This window comes from Ahaetulla prasina, chromosome 2 (genome assembly GCF_028640845.1).
Source record: "Ahaetulla prasina isolate Xishuangbanna chromosome 2, ASM2864084v1, whole genome shotgun sequence".
Lineage (NCBI taxonomy): Eukaryota > Metazoa > Chordata > Lepidosauria > Squamata > Colubridae > Ahaetulla > Ahaetulla prasina.
The window spans coordinates 82,657,578-82,682,753 of NC_080540.1; the positions used below are offsets into that span (position 1 = coordinate 82,657,578).

General features: G+C 42.6%; 1 protein-coding gene across 6 annotated transcripts in view; it reads right to left on the reverse strand.

The window, feature by feature from the left end:
* Positions 1 to 1,187: 1,187 nt before the first annotated feature.
* The window catches only part of CPLX2 (complexin 2), a 173,402-nt gene continuing 149,413 nt past the window's right edge, over positions 1,188 to 25,176 (reverse strand). For 3 of the 6 annotated variants that reach the window (XM_058171137.1, XM_058171136.1, XM_058171138.1), the window contains 3 exons: positions 8,670 to 8,781; positions 6,573 to 6,748; positions 1,188 to 1,534 (listed from right to left, as the gene is read on the reverse strand). In XM_058171137.1, coding sequence (XP_058027120.1) covers positions 1,337 to 1,534; positions 6,573 to 6,748; positions 8,670 to 8,700 — 405 coding nt within the window. In that variant the 5' untranslated portion in view covers positions 8,701 to 8,781 and the 3' untranslated portion in view covers positions 1,188 to 1,336. Of the gene's footprint in view, positions 1,535 to 6,572; positions 6,749 to 8,669; positions 8,786 to 12,439; positions 12,459 to 20,406; positions 20,544 to 25,176 lie in introns of those variants that run through there. The other 3 variants (XM_058171141.1, XM_058171139.1, XM_058171142.1) reach the window with 3 other exon arrangements.

The following is a 25,176-nucleotide window of genomic DNA, read 5'->3' on the forward strand; positions in this document are numbered from 1 at the left end:
CAGCATCCTAGGATCAAAATATGACAGGGATAGGCTTACTGGCTTTAACATAGACCCTTTGGACTAGTACAGGGATCTGCAAACTTGACTCTTTTAAGACTTGTGGACAAGTCTTAAAAGAGCCAAGTTTGCAGACCCCTGGTCTAGTAGACAACTGAAACTCCCTGGCTTGAGAGGCTGTGCTGCTCTCTCTGTAAGTGTCAGTGAGGGGCATTCCTACAACCCCCTAAAGAAAGCAGGGATCCTTGGATGAATGCATGAATGCATCCCATTCCCTTGAGCGTCTTCATTTTGGTCAGTTGATATCTAAACCGATCTCCACATCCATTGCTTTCTGCAGCAAGGGAAGGAGAGTGTGATTTCATGCTTTGTCTTTTTACTCTGTAAAAGTCTGCAAATGTGTCAGCTAGGGAACTTTTTTGAATAAAATACTACTATTGGATGATGGAAGGGGAAAAAAAATCACCTATCTCTCAGGGTCCCTTAAGAAGCCCAGGTAATTTTTTTTCTACTAGTAACTCATAATTCTTTGCAGTGGGCCTCCATGCTAGGCTTGTGGTAGGAGTTTTGATTCTTTTCAGGAATGAGCTGTTCTTCCCCAAGCATATGACAAGACTATGATTTGCCAACAGCCCTAAAATAAGGATTGGAATTAGTGTGTGTGTGTATCTGTATCCAACTGGTCCTTCTCTTCCTCAGAGATGGAATGTGCAGGGCTACCTTGGCCCCCATGAATTAGGCAGGAACAGCAGAACAGAGATTAACAGGCCACAATCTCTGTTTGGCAGTCAGCACTGGGTTAAGGAATATGGGGGAAGGAGGCAGCCTCAGAGGATTGTGCAGGGGCCTGGCCTCCCTCTGGTGCCTCCTCCTCTAAAACCCCATGAGGTTGTGTAATTGAATTTGGTCCCAGTTCCCATTTATTTTTGCTTTGCTTTGACTTTCTAGTCAGCTGGTCCTTTGGCACCACAGAACTCCACTCCAGCTCTGTGTTGGGAAGGGAAAGCCCAGGTGAGGGGAAGGAGATAAAACTCCTCCTGGCAGTGCCCAGCCTGTGGCTCCAAGGAATCCAGCAGCCTAGAGTGATGATAGCAAGGGGGCAGGGTAGGGGGTACATCCCGTGCCTGATGTGCTTCTCTTGGGGACTGAGAAGAAGGCCTGGGAAAGGCCTGTGGCACAAAGACATGTATGAAGTCTCCCCTTGAAACAAAAACTGGAAAGGAAAATGCCCCCATGAAACCCCAAAAGAAAGTCCCTTCGCCACCCAAAAGCTTCAATCGAGTGTTGAATTGGCAACACCAGGAAACTCTGGGTGGGACTTGGGCTGATATGGCGGCTACTTCTTGAACATGTCCTGCAATGGACCTGGCAGATACTTGAGCACCGTATCCAGGATGCTCTCCTCATCCTCATCGTCATCATCTCCACAGCCGGCTGGGATGGCTTTCTTGGGTCGTGTCAGGCTCCCCTCACAGGGCTGTTCCAGGGCTGCCTTCTCCTCTGCCTCTTTCTCCTCTTTCTTCTTCAGGCCATACTATGTGGGGGAGACACACAAGACTTCTCAGAGAAATGCAGGAGAAGGTAGATCTTGACTGCAACCCCATTGGCCCTTGGGTCATAGGTGTCCTAAATTAAGATTGCATTAACTTAATTGCTGAGGCTTCTGAAGATTAACCAGCTGTTCCAGTAAATGACATCAGCTGCTTCCATAGTGATACAGTCTGTTCTTAGGGTTACAGCCTGGAACATGAATGCTGTACAGAAAAGACCTTTAAATTTTACTGAAAATTGTGAGACCAAAACTGCACCTTCTGTTGCCTTTATGTATTTCTTTTAGTGTCTAAGCCAGGGGTCTGCAAACTTGTGGACTGGGAGTTGAAGTCCACAAGTCTTAAAAGAGCCAAGTTTGCAGACCCCTGGTCTAAGCTAAGATAGACTCTAGATCAGGGGTGTCCAAACTTGGCAACTTTAAGACTTGTGGACTTCAACTCCCACAAGTCCACAAGTTGTAAAGTTGCCAAGTTTGGACACCCCTGCTCTAGATGGTACTCCACCAAGTACTGGAACAACACATGGACCCTGAAAGAAATCAGAGGTAACACTAACCCCTTACCTTTCACGTTAATGGAAAATCTGGAAAAGTATTTTATGCTTTTTCATTCATTTAGAAATTAACTTCCTTGCCGATGTTTTACAATAACCATAGCTAGCATGACTATGTTGGATGTAGGCAACAAGAGTTGTAGTTTGACTGGACTTTAAGGCCCCATGTTGGAAAGTGGATTAAATAGTGTAAGTTCTACCCTGGATATAGTATTTGAGGGTGCTATGTGCCTCCATAACATCCCCCACTCCTATCATGACACGGTGAAGAAGCCTAGGAACATTCAGAACCTAAACAAATGCAAAATATAATGTGCTCCTTTGCTCCTTTGCTTAACCTGCAGTCTTCTCATCAAGTAAAAACATACTACTACGGGCTGGTCCCTGGCAGCCATGAATGCCCTATCTACATCTGGAGAAAGATCTTGAGAATTGCAGTTAAGGACACATTGCCTTAATATTACCATTTCTAGGGTGAATAATAAAGACAGACCTACAGCCCCCCTGTTAATACTCTGAGGATGACTGGAGCCAAAAGGAGGGCTGTGATTGGCAGAGGGAATGACTCTGGAGAGATAGCCCACCCTGTCATCTAGCAAACATGGGTTTTGTGGAATTGATGCTAATTTTGCATGCAATTAGCTTTATACACATAATCCTCGACTTAGAACAGTTCATTTAGTGACCGTTCAAAGTTGTATATATATGACAAAGTTGTATATATATATGACAGTACTCTCATGTTCAAGTCCTCAGTAGCAATAAGAAAAACAGAAGAATTTTCCTGGAGGATGTGCCTGTAAGAAGCTTACTAACAAAAAATGAAGACCATTTCCCCTTCCAGTTAGTTCTTCTTCATTCAACATGTGGCATGCTACAGAATTTTCTTCCAACGAAACTTATTCTCAATCTTAGGCGTTCCTTCATTCTTACTCCTTCCAATTCAGTTGATGTTTTGCATTCATAGCAATTTTTATGTGTACAATATCTCTAGTCCATCCCTCCTTGATGTACCTGTTACACATACTATTTTCAATTCACATTTCTATAATTGCTTCCTGCAGCTGGGATAATTTCCCTTTAATTCTTTCTAGTATCAGCTCTGACATCCAACCCTTGTTTTCCAAGATGGATTTGCTCTGGAAGAGCTCAATAGGAGCACTTCAAACTTCTCAGCATTCAAACAATGCAGAAGACTGATGGAGTAATCGGATCAGTGCTGGTTCTCTCTTGGTGCCACAGAATGAGAAACTGGCCTAAAAGATATTAGGGAAATGAATGAATAGGCAAAACTTGTGATGAATTGGAGCCTGTCTTCATTGAGCTCATTGTCTGTAAAGAAGGGCCAGGCATTAATACTTTTAAAAGCAATGTAAAAAAAAAAGGGCAGATACACCGAAGACAGAGCAAAACCCACTGCCTCAAATTCTCCCATCTTTGCATAATTATTTAAGGGGACAGCAGAACCTGCTCATGCTAAGCTGTTGCTGTCTTAATTTTAAGGTTTTTAGAAAAGGCCGATGACAGAGCCTGAAATTTAGTTATTTCCAGTGACCTATATTCTCCTCTTAGAAGACAAATAAGCCAGGAGGTGAGGAATGACTGAGTGAAAGAAAATAGCAAAGGAGGATGCCAAAGGACATTCTGTCAGCATCCACATTCAGTGTAGGATATGATGGCTCACGCCTGGCCCAAAGGCAATTCATTTATTTATTTAATTTACATGCCCCTTGAGACCACACTCCAAATCTCTACGAATGATTCTCCTCTTGCTGCAGTGAAAATAAGAGAAACGGGAGTCAGAGAAAAATCATTCATGGGCAAGTGCGTATCATCCCAGGGGAGAGCCAGCCTGGAAGCTAGGATGGATCATATCACTCTGCTGAACAGACAATTGCTTCTCCAGGGGTGTGCTCCTAGGTCTGCCTTCCAGAGATGAGAAAAGAAAAACTCAAAAGAAAAGGACAAAAAAAATGTAAACAGGTTAACAGTGGATGGGCACTGAACAGTGAGTTTAGTATGCAGCTGAATGAATGACTGTTGCTAATAGCAAAAAGCGGCCTTTCTCTTAACATCAAGCAGCTGAATATTGGCCAGCTTTAGTACATTTAAGGATTATCAGCAACAAAAAGAAAGTTCACATCAAAGGAGCTCTAAGATGGTAATCTTACGGCCTGGCAGAGACCACTTCACCTCTAGTTGCTGGACTGCAATAGAAGCTCTTTAAATAATTATAGCTGGCCCTGGAATAAGAGCTACAGAGAAGAGGCTGTTCTTTGTAGAAAGAAAAAGAAAAACTCAAAAGAAAAGGACAAAAAAAATGTAAACAGGTTAACAGTGGATGGGCACTGAACAGTGAGTTTAGTATGCAGCTGAATGAATGACTGTTGCTAATAGCAAAAAGCGGCCTTTCTCTTAACATCAAGCAGCTGAATATTGGCCAGCTTTAGTACATTTAAGGATTATCAGCAACAAAAAGAAAGTTCACATCAAAGGAGCTCTAAGATGGTAATCTTACGGCCTGGCAGAGACCACTTCACCTCTAGTTGCTGGACTGCAATAGAAGCTCTTTAAATAATTATAGCTGGCCCTGGAATAAGAGCTACAGAGAAGAGGCTGTTCTTTGTAGAAAGAAAAAGAAGGAATAATGTTTAGCAGGTGAACGAGTGTAACCATGTTGTGTGCAGGTGGGTTTCTCTTTCATTCGTCTGGAACGACTGCAGCAAGGAACAAGCAATGCTGGGACGTTCCAATGGGGTATAAATAGATTCAAGGGCTCATGGCAAGAGTCCTTGTTGTTTTAATTCAGTGAAGAGGGACAAAACTGTGAGGCTTTGTTCTCAATAGGCAGGGTCATCCTGCTGGCATAATGCTGTCAATCAAGGGGGGAAACAGGATTCGATCCCTTACCATCCATTCTCTGGATGCCACCCTGTTCCTGGGGAGGAATCTTTTCCAGGTGTCAGAAGCCCTTCCTAGGAGCTCATCCCTGAGGGTATGTTTTAGGAATCCGGTTCCATGCGTTTCCCAAAGCACAGGGCAGTGAACTGAGCATAGCTGGCTGCACCCCATGGACTTCTAGTTGAGAATGGAAATGCTGGACTAAAATGGGCCTCGGTCTGATCCAGCAGGGCTACTTTTATATTCTTACCTTCAGGTGCTGGCTGCCCAGGTGCCATCTTTGCCCAATCTTCATTGTTCCCCTTTGGGGAAGCCATATTTCAAGTGCAACAGAGACCTGAAGTTGCAGCCCTTCAGTGGGAAGGCAGATGGGGGTGGGGGGCAGGGTTTCAGGGAGAGACCAGGGGGTTCAAGGAAGGAGAGGGACCTTGCTTGGGTCTCTAAGGGCTAGATGGAGCAACTGGGAAGGGTTTATCCCATGGACTGGAAGATCTCCATTCCTGCTGTAGAGAACTGTCCAAGATGCTGGATCTGTAAGGGATATTATCTATTGAGTTTTGCAATATTCCCATCTCCTGTAATTGCTCTAGCCTGTGCTAGACAGAAACCCTATGCCATGGGAATATTGACATAGTTAGATATGACAATATTTCTGGCTCTCTTTCTCCCTTTATTAAAAAGCTGATGCAGTTGGAGTGGCCATCCAAATGTCAAGTCTTCGGGTAGAATAACTGCACCTTCAGATGTTGTTAAACTACAACCCCCAGCAGCTGATAAGGAAGGGCGGGCTCTATAACAAGGCATGAAGAAGTCAAAACGATGGCACTGATTATGAAATCATTATGAAAACAGCATGTTTATGTAATGACATCATGATGTCTGAGACAAGTATATTCTCCTCAATATTCTTGCTCCTTCATGGATGCCCAGTAGGAGAGCTCAGAATTATAGTTTAATGCTTAAAAGATACAAATTTTGCTGGGTAATCAATGCATTTCTCAAATAATTCAAGTTAGATTGAGTGGCTTCTCAAAACTGAGTTTTTGTACTTTAAAAAAAGAAGCCAAGTCTTGTTCATCATGATCAAGAATAATCACTTCTCCAGTTTCCTAAAGCTCAGTCTCCCTACTCTCTATCCTTTTCTTGCCATTTCTTCCAAATCACTCCCTCAAGATCTTAGTGACAGAGAGATTACCGTATTTTTCAGACTATAAGACTCTCTGGACTATAAGACGCACATTATCTTTAGAGGAGGAAAACAAGAAAAAAAATCTGCCTCGGCCACCCGTTCGCTGCCACCGCGGCCTGTTTGTCATGGCCTGTTTGCCGCCGCTGCGGCCCATTTGCCGCCACTCGTTTGCTGTGAATGGGCGGCAGCAGTGATAGGTGGCGATCCCCACTGCCTAGAACAGTTGATCGGCATCGAAACAAACCCTCCTCCCCCCGCCACAATATTCGCTCTATAAGACGCACAGACATTTCCACCCACTTTTTTTGGGGGGGTGGGGGGAGTGAATCTTTTAGTCTGAAAAATATGGTAATTGGAAAATGGCAGGAAAGTGACCCACCTTATCACGGATTTGCTGCCGAACCTTTTCCCGTTCAGCTTCCATGCGGGCATGCTTTGCCTTGCGTTCTTCCTCTTGCTGGCGTAAGGCTTCTTGTCGTTCTTCTTCCTTCTTCTGGGCATCAGGGTCTTTTTCCTCTTCTCCTCCCAACATTTTACCCATGTCCTTCGTGGCCCCTGCACATGGCATGGTTGAAAACATAGTAAGAGGGACTTCTGTGGGAAATCCCATTTCTTTTCAGTATTTCCCAACAGGCTGATGTTATCCACTTCTACTATTAAGGAGGAAAAATAAGGAGAGGGTGGAGTGACTGATGAAGTTTCTTCAGTCAGGTAAAATGACTGTGAGCTTCTCCATCAGCCTTATAAAAAACAAACAAACTCTGAAACCTGCTAGACGTTATTATAATGTCTAGCAGGACCAGTGATTTGCACTCTCTTTTCTAGATGGAATCCTAGCTGAGTGTTTCAGGCCTGAAAGAGGGTGACTTTGGGCCAATCGCTCTCTCTCAGCTGAACACACCTCACATGTTGTTGTATTAGATATGCACGCTGCCTTCAGTTATTTATAACAATAAAAGCAGGATAAAAGCAAGCAAACAAATAAGTCTCTCTCCAAGGCAGAATCTCAGAACCAATAATCTCCTTTCGGGTTGTCAGAAGTCAGTATGTGAGACAATTAGCAAATTTCCTTGCAAATCTCTAGGGGGAGCTCAGATGTCACTAGACATCTGAATAAGAACACTGCATTTTTCAAAAGGGCCTCTCATATTTGTCTTGGTTTTCCCATTACGACAACACTGTCTATGCTTGAATAGAATATTATATAAGCAATACCTTTGCAGTTAGGAATAGCCATGATTGTGTTATTGTGGGCAAATGCCTGGACAGTTCCACCTTCTTAAAGAAAAGAAAATAAAAAGAGAAAACTTCTATATTAGCAGTAACTAAAGTCCAAGAACTATTGTAATCGGAGAGCATAGTTAAGGAATTGGGCTGGGGTTCAGAAATCCAGGTTCAAATTATATTTGACTTTGGCGCTCATGCAACTAAATTGAGCCAGTCCTTTCTCTCAAAGCCACTAATTTACAGACTTTTTATGGTGACGATACAATGAAAGGGGATCTCCCTTGATCTCTCAGACGCTCAAAAGCAGAGATGGATAACTTGTGGCCAAGTCCTCTCTCTTTTTTTTATAGGCCTTGAAACTCTCTCCAATCACATCTATGGGCATTCATAGTAGATGTCAGCTGAGAATGTATCAAGATTTTTTTTTTTGGCCTTCTCTGTTGTAAACTGTAAGTTTCAGCCATGGGAATGAGTTACTTTTAGTTCCAGCTGTGCAAGGGATCTACAAATTTGATAAGCACTATGAGTATGGGAGGTCCTGCCTTAGCTAAAGAACCGAATTCCAGATATTCACAATAAAAGTCTGAGCTTCATAAGATAGGTTGTAGAAGTGTGTCACTGCTTGGAAAAACAACTGTTGATACCCATCAGACTGAAAAAGTTTACAGAACTATTCCCAAAGTGTTTGTCCCCACTGTCAGGCAATTCACCATTGTTACCATCCCCAGAAGTGGATGACCAACGAAGATCACAACAAGAACATGGTATATAATATATCAGGACGTCTCAAAAACAAACAAACAAACAAAAACAAAACAAAACCCCAGGGTAATGTCTAGGGAATGACATTACCTCTTTTGCATTGACAAATAGACCCAAATTTTCTGCCTCTGGACCAGGACTTGCCATCATTGATGGGACTATGAATTCTGAATTGTACCAGCAAATTTTACAGGAAAATGTCAGGGTATCTGGCCTTCAACTGAAGCTCAGAAAAAGTGGGTAATGCAGCAATGACCCAAAACACACAAGTTGTACCGCCAAAAATTGGTAAAAGCAGAAGAAAGGAATGGCCAAGTCAAAGCCCTGATCTTAACCCTACAGAAAAGAGGAAGGACCAGAAATAGACTGTCATACAAGGAAGCCCACCAACATGCCTGATTTGAAGCTGTTTGCTTCCACCAGAAATTCAGTCTTAAGTGCTTAGAATAGTAGAACTAAGAGAATATTGTGAGGAGATAAGACTTACCCCCTAAGGCTTGTTTCATCACAAAATCCATTATTGCTGGCCACGTTAGTGCACTCTAGGAAGTTGTTGAATTCTCATCCAGTGCTGCTGATAGAAAGCTTGGAGTCAAGGGCTACCTGGAAGGGAAATGAAATCAAGTGAGCAGGATGAAGGGAAAAAAATTCAGTGACTGTTGAACTAAGCTCTGACCAGTGAGTCATCCATTCCTCTAGAAGCCCAGGTCCAATGCAAGGAACGAATAGAATATAATGAATAGCAATGCAGAAAAATTGAGCTGTTAAGAGGCACAAGTGTACCAGACTTTAAAGGTAAGGTAAAGGTTCCCCTCATATATATGTGCTAGTCATTCCTGACTCTAGGGGGCGGTGCTCATCTCCGTTTCAAAGCCAAAGAGCCAGGGCTGTCCGCAGAGGTCTCCGTGGTCATGTGGCCGGCATGACTCAATGACAAAGGCGCACGGAACGCTGTTACCTTCCCACCAAAGGTGGTCCCTATTTTTCTACTTGCATTTTTCAGATGCTTTCGAACTGCTAGGTTGGCAGAAGCTGGGACAAGTAACGGGAGCTCACTCCATTACGCGGCACTAGGGATTCGAACCGCTGAACTGCCAACCTTTTGATCGACAAGCTCTGCATCTTAGCCCCTGAGCCACGGTGTCCCTTGTACCAGACTTTAGGCATGTTTAAACATATTATGGTGTCATATCCATCCTTTCTACAGAAATGAACATAGCTTCAATATTTTTTTAAAAAGTCAAAACAACAATCAGTTAAATTTATGGATGTATCCATCATTCTTTGGACCCTGTAGCTTTTCTAGCAGCAATGATAATGTTTAGATAATGAACACAACAGGACTGCAAAATTGCAAATTGTGAACGAACATAAAACTTCAACCATGGAACTACAATGAACTACACACTCTTTATAACTCTGCCTCTTGAACCTTTTTTAGAGAGAAAGATGTTTACCACAATATATTTTTAAGAATGAATGTAGCAAATAAGCAATGAACACCCACGTCTGAGTTCTGTAATAAAATACATTAAAATTGCCTCTAAGTGCTGTTCAGCTAAACTTGAATTTAAAATATCCCATCTTTTAAAATTTGAACACTGTCCATTAAGAACAGAAGCAACTTATCCATTACGAAATTGCACTCTGTGGGTTATGTCGACACTTCACAAGCACCATGTAGGAGCTACCATGGCTCAAACGAAGTTAGCATTTGCTGACAAAAATTCATGCCATTACTATTTAAGCCCCATAGATGAAAATCAAAACTAATAATTGTTTTTCATCAACTGATGTTTTAATATTAAATTGAACTGACCACTGATAAAAGAATATTTTTTTATGATTTTGATAAAAAGTATTGCAAACCTTCTTGTTTTGTAGAATGACTTCTACCTATTTCTCTAGTTTATGACTGGCTCATATCTAATATTGGCTGGTAATATGGTCGCTAGAATATTAGATCGTGGGGTGTGATGAAGGAGATTCAGTCTTGAAAACACTTGATACCCTGCAAATTATAGATAGACTTTATAAAGAATTTATGAGTGCCATTGTATTTCCTTATTAGGCATTTTCCACCTCTTGATACAAAATAATCCCTGATTATTTGTATATTCCAATTTTCATCAGCCTCTGCCCACTTCCCCGAGTCTGAAAATTAAAGCAGTCTCAACTACGAAGAACAGGTTTACACTGCTCCATTTAAATGCCATAAATACCTTTTCCACTGATTACTTTCTTCAGGAAAGAGCCAAGGGAGCATTTATTAGGTACCATCTCCAGAGAATGAAATACATGCTCCAGTGTATGTGCATTCAGAATGAAACCTTACTCAATTTATTGGAACTCGGTCCTAAGTAAGTTCGTGTTAGTTTGAATTATGAAAAAAGGCTTTACTCCTAAGAGGAAACATAATTCTGGATGTAAAACTGGAAAGTTCATAAAAACAAATACACACACATATAAAACTAGTTCTCATTGGTATTGATGGTATTGATTATAATTCTAACCTGTCTTTTTTTCCCCTTTTCCTGAGTCTGATTGCAACAGTGATCTGGGTGGCTGGATCACTTTCAACAACCTAAAGCTGAGTTTAGTAAAGTAAATGCAAGTCCTTTTTTCATACTCCTTTTTTTCTTGGCCTTTCTCCAGAGATATTTTGTCAGGGATCAGCTGATTCTAGGAACAGATCTTTAAAGAGCTGGAGCAGCCTGAAAGCAACTGTCCATATGTGATATATTTTGAGAAGACTAGATGTGAGCCAGGCTCCATCCTACAAAAATGGCCATGAGCAAAGCTTAGATGATTTTAAGGAAGAGGGAGGTATATTCACACACTCCTGCCTCAGTTTTTGTAGAGTCTTTGTGTGCCGTTTTCACTTAGGTTTGAATTAGGAGGACAATGAACAGAGTGTTGCCCTACAATCATAGAAACAATAGGGGTATAGTTTTGAAGGCTTGATCTTAGATACTTCGGGTACTTCATACTTCATACTTCATACACCATACTTCATACACCATACTTCATACTTCATACACCATACTTCATACACCATAGAAAGAGCCATATTATAAGGCAATATGAATCCCAGTGACCTTACTGAAACTTACTATTGAGCAGAGGGGACTGTAAAATGGAGTTAAATGACTTTGTTATTATATGCTGCCCATATGATTTAGTATTTGGTTCATGCAGTACTGAAAAGATGCTATTATGGAATGCGCAATCCAGAAAAACCCAGAATAGCAATAGCAATAGCACTTAGACTTATATACCGCTTCATAGTGCTTTACAGCCCTCTCTAAGTGGTTTACAGAGTCAGTATATTGCCCCCAATAATCTGGGTCCTCATTTTACCGACCTTGGAAGCATGGAAGGCTGAGTCAACCTTGAGCCGATGAGAATCGAACTGCCGAACTGCTGGCAATCAGCAGAATTAGCAAAATAATTACATGGATAATAACAATGTGCATGCCATTCAGTTCTTCAAGGTGTATTTCAATTGTGTCCCCCACCCAAAAAAAATCTGTTTGAACCAATTAGAAGTAAAAAGGAGACTAAAGAAAATTTAGATTTTATCAGCCTCTTTTGCCATATAACTATACTGTTCACTGGTGCTCTCTTTATCATTTTGAATGTTTATGTCACTCCAACATTTACAAACTTCCATTTGTAAAAATGTGGCCTGATGGCGGAGGGGGAGGGGGGAAATCTAACAACACCTGTAGAGAGCTTAATCTAACTCATTTGCTCTAATCTTGAAATGTGGGTAGCTATTTATCTTTAGGAAGCTGTGCCGACAACTCACTTAGACCTGTAATTGCTGTAGTGAGCTAAGGTGAGGAATCCATATCACTCTATGCTAGTTTCTAAAATGGAAAATATGAACTGATTTCTTAAGATCACGTTGGGAGTGATGTGTGTGCATATGTGCATTTTCTGCCCACCCCCTGCTGTTGACTTTCAGGCAGCCTCCCCACAAAATTGATCCTGTCCTGTCTACCATGGATTAGCTACTGCTGTTTCTTAGTAATTAAGATCATTTTAGAAGGCAGAGAACACTGCAGCGGTCCAGGTCACAGGAGATAATGGCTTGTTAGCAGTGTGGCGTATTCTGTGTTACACTTAACATCAGTGCTCTATTCTCTACAGTGCTTTTAAGCCCCACCACAAAAGCTGTATTTGTAGTTCTGGGCTATCTCTCTTTGATGTAGCGCTTTGGTACAGAGTCAGTTCAAAGAAGAGGACACTCACCTGAGCCAGTTGCAGCAACATTCGGCAGAAAAGTGTCCCATGTACTCTGTTGACTTGAAGGAGACGTAGGATTATTAAACTACAGTTTGCAAGGACTGTATTCTGGAAGGATGGTCTCATTAACAGAAATGGACTTCCTTTAGATTAAGCAGCGACAACTGCAACATAATTTTTTTAGAATCATGTAGAGAGAGACGGAATCGCCTTCATAGGAGAATGGAATTCCAATAGGATGTAGGACAAGATCTGAAATAGTTTTTTCCACTATGAATACATACTATCTGTGGGATAGTCCATATCTTAATAAATGAGGCTCAGAAAATGAGGTCTGTAAAATAATTCCCATTGAGTAATAGGCAAGATAAATCCTAGCAATAATAATAAACCAGGGAATAATAACTGTTGGAGACAGAAAGGGCCTATGAGCTCATTTGTTGCAACTGCCCACTAATGGGAAATAAAACTGGCTAATATATTCTGAGCTTACAGACCATCTGGCTAAATGCAACTTTCTTTTCACCAATCAGCAGCATTTGTATTTTGTGTTTTTCAGTTTGTGGGAGAGAGACAAATTAATTATAAACTAATCAATAATGCACCTCAGAAATGAAAAACAAGAGACATGGAAGGTGACTCTTTTTGATTCATTTAAGTTCAGTCTGATCAAAATGTGAGATTTTGAGTCCCTAGCAATCTTTTCTGAAGACTCAAATATTCAAAAATTCTCATTTGAGAACTGCATAATACTTTGGCTTAATTCAGGGAAACAGGATCAACTAATTGACATATTTGATTAGAAGCCTTCTTGCTTTGATACAGAAAGAAGACTGGACTTCTTTATATGGATAGTCCTTGAATTATGACCACAATTGAGCCCAAAATTTATGTTGCTAAGTGAAACATTTGTTAAGTGAGTTTGTCCCACTTTATGATTTTTCTTGCCACCCTTATTAAATGAATCATTGCATTTCTTAAGTTAGTAACATGGTGGTCATAATTCGGGGAGTACCCTGTAAAACAATTTCTTTTTTCTAATATCATTAGTTTTATAACTCTATAAAGGCTTACAAAATTATAATAACAGTGGGCAGGCAATAAACAGTGTAACTTTTAAAATAATTCATTAGTGTAATAACTAATGTATCCATGAACTTCACAGGATAAAGTTCTTCTTTATCAACCCAATCACCTTATGTATTACAATTTTTGTTCCAGCATTCCAACATTCCAATAATTCCCTCAACACTGTCAAACTATTTACTAAATCTGCACTACTATTAATCTTCTCATCGTTCCAATCACCCATCTCCTTCCACTTATGACTGTATGGCTATGACTTTGTTGCTTGTATCCTTACAATTTATATTGGTATTGATTGGTTCCTGATTGCTTATTTGTACCCTATCATTAAGTGTTGTACCTTAGAATTCTTGATGATCTTTTCTTTTATGCACACTGAGAGCGTATGCACCAAGACAAATTCCTTGTGTGTTCAATCACACTTGGCCAATTCTATTCTAGTCTACGTGTTTTATTTGTCACCATTTTTCTCACAAGTATCCCCCCTTTTGTAACAGGAAAGTGGGGTTAGACAAAAATTTGGCAAACCTATAACTAAACTTGACTTTGAGCCAATATTTCCTAAGGAGAATTTTCTCTCTCTTTAGAAAGAGTGCATTAGTTTGGTGCAGTAGTTAAGGCATCAGGCTACAAACTGGGACACTCTTGAGTTCTGGTCCCAACCTTTGGCACAAAGCCAGTCAGGTGACCTTGGGCTAGTCATTTTCTCTCAACCCTAAGAAGGAGACAAGGACAAACCACTTCTGAAAAATCTTGCCAAGAAAACTGCAGGGACTAGTCCGGGAAGTCCGAAAATTGGACATGACTGAATGGAAAAAAAATAAGAGACCTGAGTTTCTTTGCTGATATTTCATCTTGCCAATAAATAGAATGAGAAGTAGCAGCTACATATTGTGTAAACAGGACAGAGTGAGGATCCAGGTATAATGACTGAACATCACAGTAAGAGAAATAAACCCTGAGATTTTATGGAACATCCTATAAACAGCTCCTGTCCATTCATCCTTGGACACTTGGGTAGAAACAATATTTTAGACACATGCAGCAAAAGAGATGGTTTCTTTTTCAACCAACAAGCCAATAAGCCCTCTTCTCTCAACAAATCATTTATAGAGCTTCAGCAGCTTGCATCCTGTTGATGACAGTCAAACAAGCCCCTGTGTAGATCTGCCAGGAATGCCAATTGCCTTGCCTCGGGACCAAGTTCTTCTGCATTGGCTGCCACACACACATTCAGAAATTAGTTCTGCTGTTGTGTTCCTTATCTGCACTGCCCTGTTAAATACACAAGCATGCGTGCTTCCTCCCCGCTGTCTATGCATGCATGTCTCAATGTGGCTTCAAGACACATAATCTTAAAATCTCCTACAAAGATGTTTCTAGAAAAAACAAAGAGTGAAATTAGATTTAATATGTGCAAAGATGGATAACAATTATAATTCCAGATGGTGGGAAATTTAACCCTTTCCTCTCCTGAGATTTGAGGAGCCTGAGGAAAACACCTTTTAGAACTGAGATTTCCTTTGATTTGGATGTCTGATATTTAAATGGGACGAGACCATCATAACAGGGATGTGCTGCCTGGCTGGCTGGGGATCATGGGAATTGCACTCTTAGACATCTAGAAGGCATTAAGGAAGAAAAAGCTGTGTTACACTTCGCAAGTAATGGTATGCTCCTGATTTTTCTTTACACATACCCCTTTCATTTTTATATCACGTCCTTGCATTAAATATTTGCATTTTATAGTAAGTATTCTCCCCCCCCCCACTTTTAATAGACATATTTCTTTATGATCTCTCTCCATTTCTTGCACAAGCACACATAATTTTTCACTGTTACTTAGACCATTAGAGGCTTTTATAATTATTCTCACTGGCTACACTTGCACACTCTCTCTTTCCCAACAATGCAGTTCTCTCTTTCTCCCACCCACACGGTGTCTACCAGCAGCCATATGCTCATGCTTTCTTGCACAGAATGGACTCACGAAGAGACATATACATCCACAGTTTCTTTCACACATAATCTATCAAACACCCCCTCCTCCTCCCCCTACTTTTCTTTCAATTAGGTGAAAAATATGATTCTCCTTTCCTTTACATTTTTCGTGTTGGCACACCTTTCATTGCCTTAAACCTCTTTAGCTTTCTCCAACATGATATATATTTATATTCACACATATTAATGTTAAAGAAACTTCAGCTTGACTAAATAATGCACAGTGGTATGGAGGAAGGGGAATACAAGAAGGTAAGTTCAGTTGAGTAGGTTGAAGTTGGTCACAGTACTATTGGGCAATGGGTAGTAAGAGGAAACCATGAAGAAATACTATCTATGTTGGCTTTCAATTTATAGATTCATGAATCATTAAAATGCTATTATGTGTGGGCATCTGTACTGAACATTCTATCACGTATTTCTAGTGAGGGTCATTTACTTTGACAGTACATAAAATGATAATGTCTGTATTTCCTCCTGCACATGACCAGCTCACCTTGAGCAGGCAGCCAATTTCCAAATTCTTTCACACAGATATTGTGAGCTACCTACCTCTATATATATATATATTAGCCAAGTAAATCAATCTTCAGAAATCCAGGTAACTCAACAGGGTTTCCTCCCCCTCCTATAAAACCCATATGCTTATCCTTTCCAATCCTGTTTTAATTCAGTAATGATCGAGAGAGTGAGAAATACTAGTCAGCTTTTTGAATAATGTGTGAATTGTGTGTGCGAGAGAGTGAATGAGTGAATGAAATTCCATTTGGATACCGATTTCTAATCTCAAAGGAGCCACAGGTGGCAGCATCCTTCAGCATCTGTCTAGCTTTCCTACGGAAACTTCCATTGCAGAGTCTAGAAGCAATGAAAGTCAAAAACCAGCAGGATTTGGACTTTTGACACAAAGTAAGTAGATTGGAGATTAGTTGACACAGCCATCTTTTGCACTGCACTGCACCAAACATGTGACCAACAAAAAAAATCACAAAGAAAAAGACAAGCAAAACATTCTAAGACAGATTTAACAATTTTAAAGCAGCATCAAGAAATGTTACATTGCCAAACCAGCTAGCAGATCCCCCAATTAAAACTATCCCACAGCTGAAACGGTCTCTCTTTACCATTTTGATTAAATGCATGCATAGAATAAGAATTTTTTTTGACCCACCTAATTTAGGCTCTGCTTCACACTCCCTAAAAGAGGGCTGACTCCTGATTTCCTTGCTTACTCATGTGCTGAACTCAAGATCTATCTGTATTATATAAGCATGTTTTATTTACTACTGAGAAACAAACATATGGTTAAGTTGTGTTGAAGCTGCATTTTGTCTTTCTAAATATACTCAGGTGATACTATATGAAAAAAAAAATACAGACTGCAGATCTAACAGGTGCATAAAGGATAGACCTTTTGTATCAAACAGGGCCCACATGTAGTAAGTGAAAGTGCAGGACAGAAAAAAAGCACAGCACTGAATTTGAACCAAGATTCTCAATTCTTCTAAAACTCAGCCCTGATTTCAATATTAGAACACAGTAACGGAAAAGGTAAGGTAATCAGAGAGGGGCTCTAAGGATACACTGAATGAATTTTACGCACCAACAATTTTTACATCAAAAGGATTATGGTAAGTGGGCACACTAATAATTCTCAGAGAGTATGAACAGTTAGTGTGTGAACCGTGACATTAACATCCAAAGCTACCCTGGGTTTCCTCTCAAAACTCCAGGACTGAAAGTTCTGTTTCACATGAATAAAGCCCAATATTTCTATGAAATTATTTACGAGAGGCTATGACGACATGCACACAATTTCCTATGACAACATGCACACAACTGATGCCTAGTTATTGTTAAACAGTGATAGCACTTAATGAAAAATCAAAGACTACAGAATATTCTAAGAGTAGCACATGCCATATCAGATTGAATAGGAATGCTAAGCAACATTTTGTAGGATCCTCATTTATATATTACCTACAAATCACGTGCTGTAAAATACATGAAAAGATTTATGCACAAAATAAAACAAGGATAAAGATGCTTAAAAGACTAACATGCTACTAAAGTAAGAAACCAGAAGAAGTGCCCCAAATAATCCGAAAGCCACAACATCCGTGATCTATATGATGGAGACAAGCTATATGAAACCGATACATAGTTTGTGCTTCAGAGAATTGTTTGCACACGAAATATAATCCATTTGTTTTATAAGCAACTCTTCAGATGTCTGAGCAGATCTACTGCCTTTCTATGGCAGAAAGATCACCCCCTGCAATTATCCAAAGAGTTATACTTGTGTGTGATGCGTATTTTTGAAATAATCTTTTTTTCAAGAAATATTTTAGGTAGGAAAATGGGCAAGAGGGTGAACTAAAACCAGCCTAGAGAAACTATAGAATTGATTTTCCTTGGAGTGTTTCATGCAAAGATTCAGTTCAAGGTATTGCTTGATATTGGCATAAAAAAGTAACATATAACTCTATGGCTCCCCCCCCCCAACATTGCATTTGAAAGACTCAAAGATCCTTTATGAGTGTCGTATATGAAAATCCACATACGCACACAGGGGTACATACATACATTCATACATACTGGGTACATACCATACATATATTTCACAAACAAAACAGAAAATAGAGAAGGATTTGCCTATTTGGTTTTTCTGCCGAAATCTGAAGAATTTTGAATTTCTGAACCAACTCGCTAGGGGCCAGTGAGGCTTTCTCTTGCTGATTTTCTCAATATCCCAAAGAGGAGTTTGAAGGTGAGCTATTGCACCAGTTGCTCCAACTGCTGGAAGGAGACAGTGAGGTAAAAAGAGGGAGGGGGCAATCCACTACGAAGGGAAACAAGGGTAAGAGCAGACTGTTAAGATGGCTTCAGTCCCACCAGCTGAACCTCACTGACTGAAGGAAAAGGACACTGGGAACCTTAGGGCTCATTTCTCACCAAGCTGGACAGAGTGGAGAAATTATGTTTATTACTATTCTAGCAGAGATGGACAGCAGAGATCTCCAAAACAAGAAACACCTGGAGAAGGTCAACTGCAAGCGGCTTTGGGCAAAACATAAAAGTGGGCATGGCTGAAAGTCTCTTTTTCCCTATCTGATTGAGTAAAGGTATGGAAACAAGTTCCCCATCTCTCACCCCAGATTTGGTCTCATTTCCTCAGCGAGAGACGCAAGTGAAGGAAGCCCATAGAACATTTTCCAGGATTTTGCTTTTGTGTAGGTAAGGTTGTTTCGCTGCCTTGTCTCTATGATCCTGAGGATGGGCTTCTGCTGGCCTTTCAGTCCATTGCAGTTTGGAGAATATCATCCAACAAACACACTTCAGAGACATTGTGCACTGAGTACAGGAATGTAACCACATTCAAATGATGGATAGTCATTGGATTTGGATGGGGTGGTGATGACAGAAGCTAAAATCTACAATCCTCTTAGGGTCGAGCCAAAGGTGGTTCTTCCCCATCCAGATCCAGACAGCCTTGGCAGCATCCTTTGGCTGGCCTGAGATTGAGTATTGCCAGCATTTCTTCCCTTCTATGAGCAGCCTCACCTCTGGAATATGTCCAGCCTGTCCTATTGTCCTTCCACAAGACTGGGAAGACATGAGACCATTAATGACCCTAAGGCGATTAGTGTTGGGATGTTAGCAGGGGAGTTCTGGCATGGACATATCTGTCTAGTGGTTTATTACGAGCATCAAGCATTGATGCAGTTTTAGCTGGATTTTTTGAAATGAATTTGTTTTTGTTTTGTTTGCCATTTAGACGTTCTTAGAGAGATAGTTGGATTATTAAATGAACTGTTTCCACCTGTTCCTCACTGGCCACCTGTCCCATATCTTATCTGGAGGTTGTCCCAAGGAGAGTTTGCTTTCCTGTCAATGAGCAGATACAATAATTTGCTCATTTATTTCCACGATTCATCTTTCACTTTTCCAAAACTACCAGGATGATGGCGGGAATTGTGGGGAATACAGGTGCACAGAATGACATTGGCAGAGCAGCCAGCCGAGTACTGGAGACAGGCTGCAGGTGGAGCATGTGTATCAACCTCTCTGGGGACTTGCAGCGTTTCCTAATACTGGGGGGGGGTCCATCCACCCCTCCTAACTAGGTGCCTTCTCACTCGCTTGAAAGGCTGCGTGTGACAGGTTGTAGGTAAGTTAACTGCCCTGTACACCATAGACCCCCTTTCTCTCCCCCTTTTCAGTTTTCACTCTCCAAGTTCTCCTGGTCCATTCTTCCCGCTCCTGACCCGCGGCGGAGACCGTGCAGTTGCCCTCCACCTTCCCTCTCCGCATCCCGCATTATCCAGCCACCATCCGCACTGCCGACTTATTAACATGCAGAGCAGGCAACTCGCAGCTCCGATCCGCTACGGGTAACGGGCAGAGATCGCAGCCTCCCCGCTGGGCTGCCAGCCTCGCTTCCGCCAACGAAGCAGGGAGATCAGTCCAGAACTTGGACAGCTCCTTCCCGGGAACTCCCCGGCTTGTGGCGGGGCGATTCCGAAGACAGCCTCCAGGCAGCAGGACTGATAAAGCGCCAAGCGGGGACCCGCCTGCCCCGGAGCGCTCTGAGAACTCGGCCCGCGCACTGCAAGTTCCCGCTCAGGGCTTAGCCGAGGCGAGGAGCGCTGGCGGGGGCAGCCCCGAAACCTCTCGCCCTTCTCAGGCTCGCAGCTGTGGCATGAACATTCAAGCTCCCCTCCCTTCCCCCACCCCGGCCAGGGGGAGCTTCCCGAGGCGACTCTTGGCCCTGCGGGTTCCCCCTGGACACTCCGCGGCTGGAGACAATCCACCCGTCCGTCCCCTGGCGCCCCGCCCCTGCCTTTCCCGCGCGGGGCTCCCGCCTGACCCGCTCGCCCACTCACCCAGAGCGGTCCGCAAGCCCGCGGCCGGTAGAGGGAAGGGGCTGCTCTCTTCAGTCCGGCGGCGCCCAAAGCCCGCCTCCCGCTCTTCCCGCAGCCTGACGGTACCGCTCCAATCACTCCCCTGCAACCCTGACGCGCCTGCCCGTCTCTCTCCGCGCTGCCTGACGGAGTGGGCCGGCTCATGATGCCGGGGATCCTGCAGGCTCAGCCTCCCTGGCTGGGAACCAACGCGAGGCTCGCTCTGTCCCCCACCCCCTTTCCCTTCCCTTCCCTTCCCTCCCCTCCTTCGCCTTTCCCGGCAAGGGCATTCCTGCTTTCCCTTCAGCTCGTCTTCCTTTCACCCCACCCACCACCGCTCGGCTGGCTACTATTAGTCACGCGTCCGAGCTAGGAGCCCTGTAACCTCGACTTCTCCACCGGTGGCTTATCTGGCTCTTTAGGGCCCCGGCAATTAGGCACAGAGCCCTTAACAAGGATCGCTGGCGCTTCGGAAGGAGTATTTTTTCCCTCGCCTCCAGAGCGTGTGTGACTGAGTGTGGGTGTAACAGGTCAGGGATGCCAGTGGGAGAAACCGCTATTAGTTCCAGCTCTTTGAGATTGGTGTCCGTGAATCCCTTTGCTCTTCTGCAAACCTCAAAGATGATTGCAAAATCCTGACCGACAAGGCAAGGACAAACACACCCATACCCACACCAGGTCTTACTAAAAGTATCGTGCTGCAGCTAATTGAAGCAGTGGGATGTAGTTTGCCCAAGCAGGAATCACATTAGTCCCTTCTTTCCCTATTCAAGAATTCCCAGGGAGCAATTCAGCTGGTCAAAAGCTTCTCTGGTCACTAATGGGACTTTCAAGAACAGAGAAATGCTGTGGGGAGGATCAGGTTCTTTTGAAACGGATCCTTTTAAGAGGCAGCCTGGATCTGAATCTGAAAAGCTGAATTCCATCTCACTTCAATAGGGTTCCCTAAAGGATGAATTCTGGTTACCCACTCTCCTTCACCCTCAGGGTCTCATCTGTAACCCTGGAATAGTAATCATGATTCCAACGAAAGAGATAAGACTGAGCAAAAAACACATCACAAGGGAGAAAAAAAGAGAAACAGTTTCCTAATCTCTTTACTTTAAGGAACCTCAACAGATGGCAGCATCTGACTGACCTGTCTAGGTCTGGAGGCTGAGCCCTGATTAGTCATTGGATAGGAGTCCAAGTAAGAAATTCCAAGGCCAGTGCATGATTTTTAATTTTTTTACATGTGTTCATGAAGTCACCAGGAGTTCAGTCCGCTCAATTTGAGGATATCTTTACTCCCCACCCCTCTTTTTATGGAAGGTATATTTATTCTTTAAAGGTTGATCAAGCAGCTGGCATAATTAGTATACAAAAGAACCTTGTATACCTTTAAGTTCAGGTTGTGACTCCATGGATGTGCCATTACAGTGTCTCTTGAAGGCAGTGTGGAAGGAGTTGCTTTTCCTAGGTAGGAGTTTTCTGGATTTTCTAGTCAGCAGGAGTGCCTATAAGCTTGGTAGTATTAAAGACTCCTTCTGGGCAGGAATAATGTGGATACCTGTCATGTATCAAGAGAGAATTGTGGGGCATTGCTTTACAATCCACAATGACTAAGAGAACAAAATGCTGAGGTTCTTTGAGGTAAAGAGCATAGGAAATGGTTTATTATTACAGGTAGTCCTCAAGTTACGACCACAATTGAGCCCAAAATTTATGTTGCTAAGTGAAACACTTGTTAAGTGATTTTGCCCCGTTTTACTACCTTAGTTGTTAAGTAAATTACTGTATGATCCCAGGATATTGCAACCGTCATAAATATGAACCAGTTGCCAAGCATCTGAATTGTGAACATGGGGATGATGCAACAGTCGTAATTATGAAAAACAGCCATAAGTCTCTTTTTTCAGTGCTGTTGTAACTTTGAACAGTCATTAAATGAACTGGTGTAAGTCGAGGACTACCTGTATTATTTTGTTGTTTTGCATGCATTGCTTCTTTTTGTCTGACAAATTTATATCCTGTCCAGATTCTCTTTGATTTCTGATTACAGTGGATTAAAGTGGCTCTCCTCCCACAATGTCCTGAATATTAACTCTGGAAGCTGGTTGTTGAATATCAGGGTTACATTTAATCCAGAAAGGTAATAAGATATAATACTAGAAAAATGGCATTATTTAAACACCTGTTGCCTCTGCTCTTGGAATCTGACATTCTCATGACTATTTTGTTATAATTTTGTCATGTCTTCAAAGTCAGCCAAATTAACCAATTGCAACGATTATTATTTATTTCAAACACAACCCTAAAAAGGGCTACCAAGAATAGCTTTAAATTTGAATTGTTCAAGAAAGTGGCATGCAAATGTTGGAATTAACTAACTAGTAGAATTCAAGCTGATCTGTTCCTTTTTTTAACTGTAGCTCTCTTTTTGTAGTTTTATATGTAAAAGAAAATCATGCATACAGTACACATATCCATCCATCTATAACTACCCTGCTATTTATTTTTCAGGTAAGCAACATTATGCAAAGTCTTGAAGAGAAGACAAAAAATAGAAACCTTTAGAAATTCAAGGCACGAAACATGGTAAAAAGAAGAAAAGGGTATGTAGCTAAACCAGGTTTATACCAAAACCATTTGCTATAGCTTTCTACATCAGAGGTCTCCAACCTTGGTCCCTTTAAGACTTGTGGACTTCAACTCCCAGAGTTCCTCAGCCAGCTTTGCTTTATGTTTTGAGCTTTACAAGCCATCCTTTCTTCCTCCACATTTATATATCACTTCACACACATCGTATTTTGTCCTTTAAATTCCTTCACCTCCCTCTTTGGAACATTATTGTCTCCATCCAACGTAAGTTTCTCATCCCTCCTTATCTTCTCAACCCATTCATTCTTCTTTCGTATATTTATTTTGAACTTTATTATTCTCTCTTTTCTACTGAACACTTTTGGGTTCAGTTCACATTCATTCCAGAACCATTCAGCTTGATCCCCTCTCTTCTGATTTTATCACATACTTAAGTTCTCCATTCCCACATAATTTAATTTTTGTTTCTCCTGCTCAGGCTCGCAGCTGTGGCATGAACATTCAAGCTCCCCTCCCTTCCCCCACCCCGGCCAGGGGGAGCTTCCCGAGGCGACTCTTGGCCCTGCGGGTTCCCCCTGGACACTCCGCGGCTGGAGACAATCCACCCGTCCGTCCCCTGGCGCCCCGCCCCTGCCTTTCCCGCGCGGGGCTCCCGCCTGACCCGCTCGCCCACTCACCCAGAGCGGTCCGCAAGCCCGCGGCCGGTAGAGGGAAGGGGCTGCTCTCTTCAGTCCGGCGGCGCCCAAAGCCCGCCTCCCGCTCTTCCCGCAGCCTGACGGTACCGCTCCAATCACTCCCCTGCAACCCTGACGCGCCTGCCCGTCTCTCTCCGCGCTGCCTGACGGAGTGGGCCGGCTCATGATGCCGGGGATCCTGCAGGCTCAGCCTCCCTGGCTGGGAACCAACGCGAGGCTCGCTCTGTCCCCCACCCCTTTCCCTTCCCTTCCCTTCCTCCCTCCTTCGCCTTTCCCGGCAAGGGCATTCCTGCTTTCCCTTCAGCTCGTCTTCCTTTCACCCCACCCACCACCGCTCGGCTGGCTACTATTAGTCACGCGTCCGAGCTAGGAGCCCTGTAACCTCGACTTCTCCACCGGTGGCTTATCTGGCTCTTTAGGGCCCCGGCAATTAGGCACAGAGCCCTTAACAAGGATCGCTGGCGCTTCGGAAGGAGTATTTTTTCCCTCGCCTCCAGAGCGTGTGTGACTGAGTGTGGGTGTAACAGGTCAGGGATGCCAGTGGGAGAAACCGCTATTAGTTCCAGCTCTTTGAGATTGGTGTCCGTGAATCCCTTTGCTCTTCTGCAAACCTCAAAGATGATTGCAAAATCCTGACCGACAAGGCAAGGACAAACACACCCATACCCACACCAGGTCTTACTAAAAGTATCGTGCTGCAGCTAATTGAAGCAGTGGGATGTAGTTTGCCCAAGCAGGAATCACATTAGTCCCTTCTTTCCCTATTCAAGAATTCCCAGGGAGCAATTCAGCTGGTCAAAAGCTTCTCTGGTCACTAATGGGACTTTCAAGAACAGAGAAATGCTGTGGGGAGGATCAGGTTCTTTTGAAACGGATCCTTTTAAGAGGCAGCCTGGATCTGAATCTGAAAAGCTGAATTCCATCTCACTTCAATAGGGTTCCCTAAAGGATGAATTCTGGTTACCCACTCTCCTTCACCCTCAGGGTCTCATCTGTAACCCTGGAATAGTAATCATGATTCCAACGAAAGAGATAAGACTGAGCAAAAAACACATCACAAGGAGAAAAAGAGAAACAGTTTCCTAATCTCTTTACTTTAAGGAACCTCAACAGATGGCAGCATCTGACTGACCTGTCTAGGTCTGGAGGCTGAGCCCTGATTAGTCATTGGATAGGAGTCCAAGTAAGAAATTCCAAGGCCAGTGCATGATTTTTAATTTTTTTACATGTGTTCATGAAGTCACCAGGAGTTCAGTCCGCTCAATTTGAGGATATCTTTACTCCCCACCCCTCTTTTTATGGAAGGTATATTTATTCTTTAAAGGTTGATCAAGCAGCTGGCATAATTAGTATACAAAAGAACCTTGTATACCTTTAAGTTCAGGTTGTGACTCCATGGATGTGCCATTACAGTGTCTCTTGAAGGCAGTGTGGAAGGAGTTGCTTTTCCTAGGTAGGAGTTTTCTGGATTTTCTAG